This window comes from Pteropus medius, unplaced genomic scaffold (assembly GCF_902729225.1).
Source record: "Pteropus medius unplaced genomic scaffold, Ma_sr-lr_union100, whole genome shotgun sequence".
NCBI lineage: Eukaryota > Metazoa > Chordata > Mammalia > Chiroptera > Pteropodidae > Pteropus > Pteropus medius.
The window spans coordinates 32,608,601-32,617,130 of NW_024347791.1; the positions used below are offsets into that span (position 1 = coordinate 32,608,601).

The 8,530-nt window shown below is 33.0% G+C and overlaps 1 protein-coding gene across 1 annotated transcript in view; it reads left to right on the forward strand.

Moving 5' to 3' along the window:
* Positions 1-4,369: 4,369 nt before the first annotated feature.
* Positions 4,370-8,530, forward strand: part of HTR2C (5-hydroxytryptamine receptor 2C) — a 210,392-nt gene continuing 206,231 nt past the window's right edge. The window contains exon 1 of the mRNA XM_039878274.1: positions 4,370-4,404. Within this exon, the coding sequence (XP_039734208.1) occupies positions 4,370-4,404 (35 nt within the window). The remainder of the gene's footprint in view (positions 4,405-8,530) is intronic.

Sequence of the window (8,530 nt, forward strand, 5' to 3'; positions counted from 1 at the left end):
AAAAAAATTAATGCAACAAAGATCTGGTTCTTGAAAAGATCAATACACTTGACAAACCTCTGGCTAGACTCACTATGAAAAATACCTCTAATGAATAAAATCAGAAATGAAAGAGAAATTATGACAGATACCACAGAAATACAAAGGGTCAAACAAGAATACTGTGAGAAAATATATGCCACCAAATTCAAAAACTTAGAATAGATAAGTTCTTAGAAATATACAACCTCTCTGGATTGAATCATGAAGAACTGGAAAATCTAAATAAATAATCAAAAGTAAGGAAATTGAAAAACTCATCAAAACCCCCCCAAAAGCCAAAGTCTGGGACCAGATGGCTTCACTACTGAATTCTACCAAACATTCAAAGATTTAATACCTATTCTCTCCAAACTCTTCCAAAAAAATCAAAGAGGAGGCATTACTTCCTAACTCATTTTATGAAGCCAATATTACCCTATTACCAAAACCTAGTAAAGATAACAGAAAAAAGAAATCTACAGACCAATATCTCTCATGAACACAGATGCAAAAATCCTAAATAAGATACTAGCAAACCGAATACAGCAACATATTAAAAGGATTATAAACCAAGATCAAGTGGGCTTCATCCCAGGGGCACAAGGGTGGTTCGACATACACAAATCGATTAATGTGATACACTACATAAACAAAATACAGGATAAAAATATTATGATCATATCAATAGATACAGAAAAATAATTTGACAAGATAGAGCATCCATTTATGATTAAAAGAGTTAAGAAAATGGGTCTAGAAGAAAAGTACCTCAACATAATAAAGGCCATATGTGACAAACCCTCAGGTAATATCATACTTAATGATGAAAAATGAAAAACCTTCACTCTAAAATCAGGAACAAGACAAAGCTGTCTTCTATCATGCCTATCATTCAATATAGTGATGGAAGACCTAGCTAGAGCAATCAGGCAAGAGAAAGAAATAAAAGACATCCAAATTGGGAATGACAAAGTTGAATTGTCACTTTTTGCAGATGACATAATTATATAGAAAATCCAAAAGATTCCACCAAAAAACGATGAGAAACAATAATCAAATACAGTAAAGTTTCAGGATACAAAATGAATGTACAAAAATCCATTTCATTTCTGTACACTAAAAATGAAATTTTAGAAAAAGAAATGAAAAAAAAGCAATTCCCTTTGCAATTATAGCAATGAAAATAAAATATTTAGGAATAAACTTAACCAAGCATATGAAGGACCTATACACTGAAAACTACAAGACATTATTAAGAGAAACTGAAGAAGGAATGGAAGGATATTTCATGTTCATGGATTGGAAGAATCAACATAGTTAATATGGCCATATTACCCAAAGCAATATTCAAATTTAATGCAATTCCCATCAAAATCCCAGTGGCATTATTTAAAGAAATAGAACAAAAAATTATCAGATTTGTATGGAAATACAAAAACCCTAACTAGCCAAAGTAATCCTGAGAAACAAAATGAGGCCAGAGGTATCACACTTCCTGACATCAAATTATTCTACAAAGAGACAATAATCAAAATGGCATGGTATTGGCAGAAAAACAAACACAGTCCAGTGGAACAGAATCGGGAGTCCAGAAGTAAACCCATATATATTGGCAAATAATTTTCAACAAAAGAGCCAAAAATATACAATGGAGAAAAGAGAGCTTCTTCAATAAATGCTGGAAAATTGGAAAGCCACATATTAAAGAATGAAACCAGCCTTCTGTCACCATTCACCAAAATTAACCCAAAATGGATCAAAAACCGAAATATAAGACTTGAAAGAATAAATTGCATGGAAGAAAAGAAGGTACTAAACTCATGGACCTTGGATTTAGAGAGTATTTTATGAATTTGGCCTCAAAAGCAAGAGAAGTAAAAGCAAAAATAAATGAATGGGACCCTACCAAACTAAAAAGCTTCTATACAGCAAAAGAATCCATCAACAAAACAAAGAGACAACCAACTGAATGGGGGAATATATTTGCAAACAAAGCCTCTAACAAGGTGCTAATATCCAAAATATATAAAGAACTTATATAACTCTACCAAAAAAAAAAAAACAAACTAATTAAAAAATGTGCAGAGGACCTGAACTGACACTTCTCCCAAGAAGACAGATAAGTGTTGAACAGACATATGAAAAAATATTCAGTTTCACTAGCTATTGGAGAAATGCAAATCAAAACCACAATGAGATATCATCTCACACCTGTTAGAATGGCTATTATCAGCATGACAAGTAATAACAAGTGGAGAAGTCGTGGGTAAAAAGGAACCCTTGTAAACTGCTGATGGGGATGTAAATTAGTACAGCCACTATAGAAAACAGTATACATTTTCTCAAAAAAATTAAAGAATAAAATTACCATATGACCCAGAAATCTCTCCTTTGCATATCTGTAATGCAAGAGCACCAGGCCTGGAACGTGCATCTAAGTTTGGATATTCCAGAAAAACCACCAAGAGGACCAGAGGGGTGAGAAATGTCGTTTGTTACTCATGAGGCAGGGAAGCTTCAGCAGTGGCCCGGTTGGAGCTGCAGGAATTAAAACTACTGCTGACCAAGTGCAAGCAGAGTTTTTTATGCCCATAAGCAGGGAAAGAGGTTATCTCATTGGGGGAGCAGCCGCCTTCTCAGACAGATGGGAGTAAAGATGTGCTGCTTAGTTACAGGAACAGATAATGTCCATGGGAGCAGCAGAAAACTTCCTTGGGTGTAGGCACTACTGAAAGCTCTTTATGTACTGCCTTCCTTGGCTGCTGGCTGGGCAGCTGTCAGTCTTCTGAGTATGTGGAGGGGCTATGTTCTGAGTTAACCTTATAGTATGTATCCAAAAAACTTAAGAACATTTCTTCATAAAGACATATGTACCCCTATGTTCATTGCGGTATTATCCACTATGTCCAAGACATAGAAACAACCAAAGTGTCTCTCAATTGATGATTGGATAAAGAAGATGTGGTGCATATATACAATGGAATACTACTCAGCCATAAGAAAAGATGAAATACTGCTATTTGGACAGCATGGATGGATTTTGAGAATATCATGCCAAGCAAAATAAGTCAGACAGGAAAAGTTGAGAACCATATGATTTCACTCATCTTTGGAATATAAAATTGAAAGCAACAAATGAACAAGACAAACAAACAAGAAGTCATAGACACAGAAAACAGATTAGTGGTTACCAGAGGGAAATAGGGAAGGGGAAAGGGGGAGGTAGATAAAGATAAAAGACATCCAATATATGGTGACAGAAGGAAATTTAACTTTGGGTGGTGAACACACAATTCAATATATATATGATGTATTATTGAATTGTCCACTTGAAACTTATATATTTTTGTTAACCATTGTCACCCAATAAATTTAATTTTAAAAAATTTAAAAGGAATAAATAAAAAAAGAAATTCAAGGTACTCGCTTTGAAAAACTTTAAAGTTTTTGAGAGTTTTCATGTTTTTTTTCCCCCTAGTACCTTTGAAGATACATTGTCACCTCTTAATAAAAGAAACTAAAGGTTTTTGTTTCAACTATCTAGGATAACTGACCCTTTGTTTGCAATTTTCAGCATTATTCTGTGTCCCTTGGCTCTAATATACTATTTGTTGGATAATAACTAGTTGGTATATAGGGTGGTTGCTATGTTTAATATAGTAAATTTGACCAACTCATTTATTTTGGTATAAACCTGTTTCTGCCCTCTGGAGATTATTCTTGGTTAGGGCAAAAGTATAAATCAAGCTATCTATGTAAATACAGATGGCTTTCCTTTGAAGAAAAGGAGTTAGAAATGTACAAATTATGTTCACTTTATAAAAACACTTAACACTTGTTTTAGTTTTCCATGTTCCTATAAGATGCAGACTTTTTACTTTATACATGCTACTTAGTAATTAGATCATAAATGTCCCCCTAACAGTTTGCAAATTGATTCATATATTCTTAATTTCTTTCTCAAAACACTGATGTGAAGCCATGTGTCCTCCAACAGGAGGAAATGTAGTGTAAGCCCCATATAAATAAAGTATAAACAAGAAATATTAGAAAAATTATGATGGTTATATATTGGTAAATAATGAAAAATATATTTTCTTTGCCATTTTTATCACTTATATGATATAAGATACTCACCTATTTGCTAAATTTAGTATTGATTGTTTCTTATCACTTAATAACTATATTTAAGTTTATTTCATTGGTTGTTATGCAAGTTATTTGGACTTTTAACTAATTTTCTTTTTCTCTTTTTCTTTTTCTCTCCCCAGAAATGATGGCTTTATGAATTCAATTCAAACTTTCTCTTCTTGATTTTAATCTTTTGTTGCTTAAGACTGAAGCAATTATGGTCAACATGAGGAAAGTGGTGCATTCATTCCTGTAAGGATGTCATTACTTATTATTTTTTAAAAGATAATAACTTGTTATGATAGTTTGTTCAAAAATATTAAAAAGACTTTTCTATGATCATTCAGGTATATTTGTCTCAATGTGCATAAATGAGTTTCATTACAATAGACTGATATTATGGGTGTTTCCTATTCAAAACCAAAAATAGGAAAAAAAAACAATTATTTGAATTCCAGTTAAACACAGCCACTCATGTATACAAGTGAGTAATATGTAATAATACCTTCAAAACAAAAAGAATTCCAATGCCTGTGGTAGCTTTCTTTATGGCTAAAACATATTTATAAGAAGAATTTTTTTTTCCTTTTTCTTCCTGAATGAACTGAACAGCCAAGAGAATAAAGTGTCTTTATAAGTCTCTGGTTTTATGAAGAATATTTGAGGTTGCAAAAGAATGTATCAGAAGTCAACGAGTAAGGTTTGAGGTATGTAGCTAGACAGAAGAAAACAATGTCATTTTTGGCAATCTTGATATAATGGCCTAGTAGCTAAAGTCAAAAAAATGTAACATAAAGGGGATAAGTAAAAATATGGATTCAAGTACTGGGCAATTTTAAACATGATCTAATCCAGACATATCTTCTTTTTAAATTGGAAAAATGTAAGGTTGTTTTTTTTCTAAACCTTCTCTTTGAGGAATGAGACATTGAAATACGATCTAGGGCTCTGAAATTCTGACTAGTACGATGAAGAAGGCTTGCATTGCCTTACTTCTACACAGTCTCCTCTACGATTCTTGGTGAAAGAGCTCACCAAAGAAAAAAGTTTACAGAGTAGTGTAGATATAAAGTATATCAACATTGGTTCTTCTGCAATATGCACCATTGTTGCCCATCTTAGATGTCATTGTACATTTTAGTGATGATAGTCTCGAGGATATGTGATTCCAAGAAGACTAGAGGAGACAGGAAAAGTAAAGGATGAAGGACAGTGATAAAGAAAGAATCGGGTATAAGAAAATGAAAGAACAAATGTTTCATGCATCTATGCCAATTCAATATATACTCATTGGTCTATATATCAAAATGTAGGACTTTTAAAAGTCACCAAATTTTTCTGGTATGAAGTTAAGGAATTCATATCCATTTTATTTCCATTCTATTAAGAGAAACAAGGGACAATTCATATCTAATAATACTCATTGTCATATGCCATGGAAAAATTCAGTAGATTTTTTAAAATGTACTCAGACTTTCAAATCAAATTATCATTTTGCTTATCTACTAAGAATGTAAAATTATATTTTCATTAAAATTTAGTAGCAATGAACAAATTATATGCATTGTTCAGAGAGAACTTGTGATTTCTGTGTACAAATTTTCTGAGCCTTCTGTGGATATAAAAATAATTAATGTAAGCTTTAAGAGCAAAAAATAAATTATTCCTATTTTGTAAAAAAAACTGTATATATTTCAGTGAGTATATAAATATTAGAAATTAGGTTTAATTTAATTATAATATACCCCATTCTTGATTACAAAACCATAGAAAATAGGATTGGACTGCAATAAAACTCATAATACTTTGCCCATATTAGTACTCAATAAGAAATTATTAAATCGAATTGAACTAAACCCAGACAACTGAAATAATATACTTTTTCAGGATCTTTCCCAGCACCATTATTTTATTTTATAATTCACAATAGATATATTAAAATTCTACAAGCTTCCTCATTAATTCAATATTTGTCTTATGGACTCTTTAATAAAATTTATATGTATCTGACCAGTAGAGGGAGGCAAGATGACTTCTTGAAGTGGTTTTCTACTTCCAAATTCTAAGATACTCAAATTATAAAATTTATAACTGGACATAGTTTTTCATGTATTTTTGTAATGTATGATTTTATTGTGTATTACTCTACTCTTTTTAGAGAAATATGAAAGGATTTAGATGTTTTCACAATTTACTTAAATAATGTGAAGTTGAACTGCATATTCTGTTAGGACCTTATTCTTTAGGCTTAAGGATAAATATATTTGTGGTCCTGTAACTGACAATTAAAGAAGAAGCATATTTTTGTGAGTATAAATCCTTGTAGGACTACTTAAAATGGTCACCAGATAATTTAAACCAGAAAAATAATTAAATACCAGAAGGGCAATTTTTTTTTATTATGTAGACCAGAAAAGACCCCAGCTTTAAAATTACTGAGCCCAGTTCTGCATAAAAAGGTATCTTCTTAAAATAAAATCAGAACTTAAATTCTTGACAAATTTTAAACTACATGAGTTGGGGTATAGTTACCATAAAATACTTTTGTTTAACTTTGAAGACAGAAAGAAGGTAAGCTCCAACATTTGCTGAAGACCTATTATAACAAAGTACTATTTCAGGACTTTACACATATCATTTAATTTTCACATTAGTCATATGATAGAAGTCATCCTCATTGTCCGGATGAGGGAATTGATGTTCTAAGAGGTTAAGTGACTGGTCAAAAAAATAATTGAGGTCATGTAGCCAGGATATTGGCCATTATGTCCAATGAAATAAATACAATGACAGAATAATCAAAGCTGAGAGCAAAAAACTTGCTTTTATTTAGTTGGTCCTTTATTTCAGTAATTTCTATTCATAATCATAGAATAGTAATTATATAGATTACTTGAATCATGTATTATTTTTTATGTTGCGGGAAAATAATATGGCCTGCATTGGAAAGAATTTACTAATTACTTCTCATTACTTGATAAAAATTACTATTTATGTCTTATTCCTCCATATTGCTTAGAGTACCAGCTAGCTTTGACTAATGAGGAAGTAATTTTAAGCTAAATGTCTGAAATATTAGTTTTCTATCTCTTTTAGAATGAGAAAATCAAAATATTTTCATGATTTCTTCATTATCTTAAAATACATAGAAGTATATTAACAAGATATTAAGAGAAATAATGTTTAAATATGGAAGAAAATTATTACAATATTTTTACTGAAGTTTAAATAATACCTATATTTTCCAGGCTAAATGTTCCAGTTTGGTTCAGAAAGTATGCTGGGAGTAAATGTGTGTGCGTATAATAGTATAGATATGATATGATTATTATAATCACAATCATCTACTTTTAGTGCTGTAAGTTTCTCTGACAATTGATAATAATGAGCAATGAGTCAATCAAAACACACATATTTTTCCTGTATAGAGATAATATTTTGAGTTCAAAGAACAAGTGAATGAGATAGTAAAATAGAAAGCATTTATGCAAAGAATGCATAGACTTTGGAGAGAGGGAAAAAAAATACCGTAGATGACAGAGGCTCTGTTCATCCCTCTGGCAACCAAATCAAAGTTGTGATGGAAACAAGGAGCAACAGCAAGAAAAAATTCCCTGAAATCTAGAGAACAAGCCATACAACTAGAGAGAAATCCAAGAAATCACCCTGCAATGGCAGAAGGTAGGACGGGGCAAGGACACAGAGCTGCCTGGTCCTGAGCAGCTGAGGAAGATGGAGGCAGCAGTAGCAGCAATGGCAAAAGACTCTTAAAGGGGCCGTATCCATGAGCAGATTTTCATGGTGATGAACTTGCTCACTCTGAGCACCAATGCTGATTCGGCTGCGCACAGAGGGCACCAAAGACTTACAGGGAATCATTGTCGGAGTGAGGGCCTAGGCAAAACTCACTCTGTACAGAAGTGCTGGCGGTATCCATTGTTCCTTGTTGAGCCCTCCCCGCTCCCAGTGCACAGACAAAGCATCGTCATAGCCCAGACATCATCAAACTGGATAACAGAGGTCGCTCCGCCCAGAGGATTCCCTGAAACCCCGCCTCCCCCAACTCACGGCCCAACCCAAGCCACATCAGGTATATCCTCAGCAAGTCAGGTGCTCCTTGCTGAGCAGCACCAAGACTCACACAAGAGGCAGCTGGCCTCGGTTTCTGGTGTGGCCTTTTGAGAAAACTATAAGCATAGCATCTGTGGATTGCTTGCTGAAATTTAACAGGTAACCCCGGAGGTGTAGAGACTTGGGCTAAATTTAGGTCACAGCTGAACTTCTCTCAGAACTGTGCCACTGAATACCTACTATACAAAGCCATGCTAATAAGGTCGGGAGACTTAGGAACTTTGCTTAATACAGACACAGAAAGGCA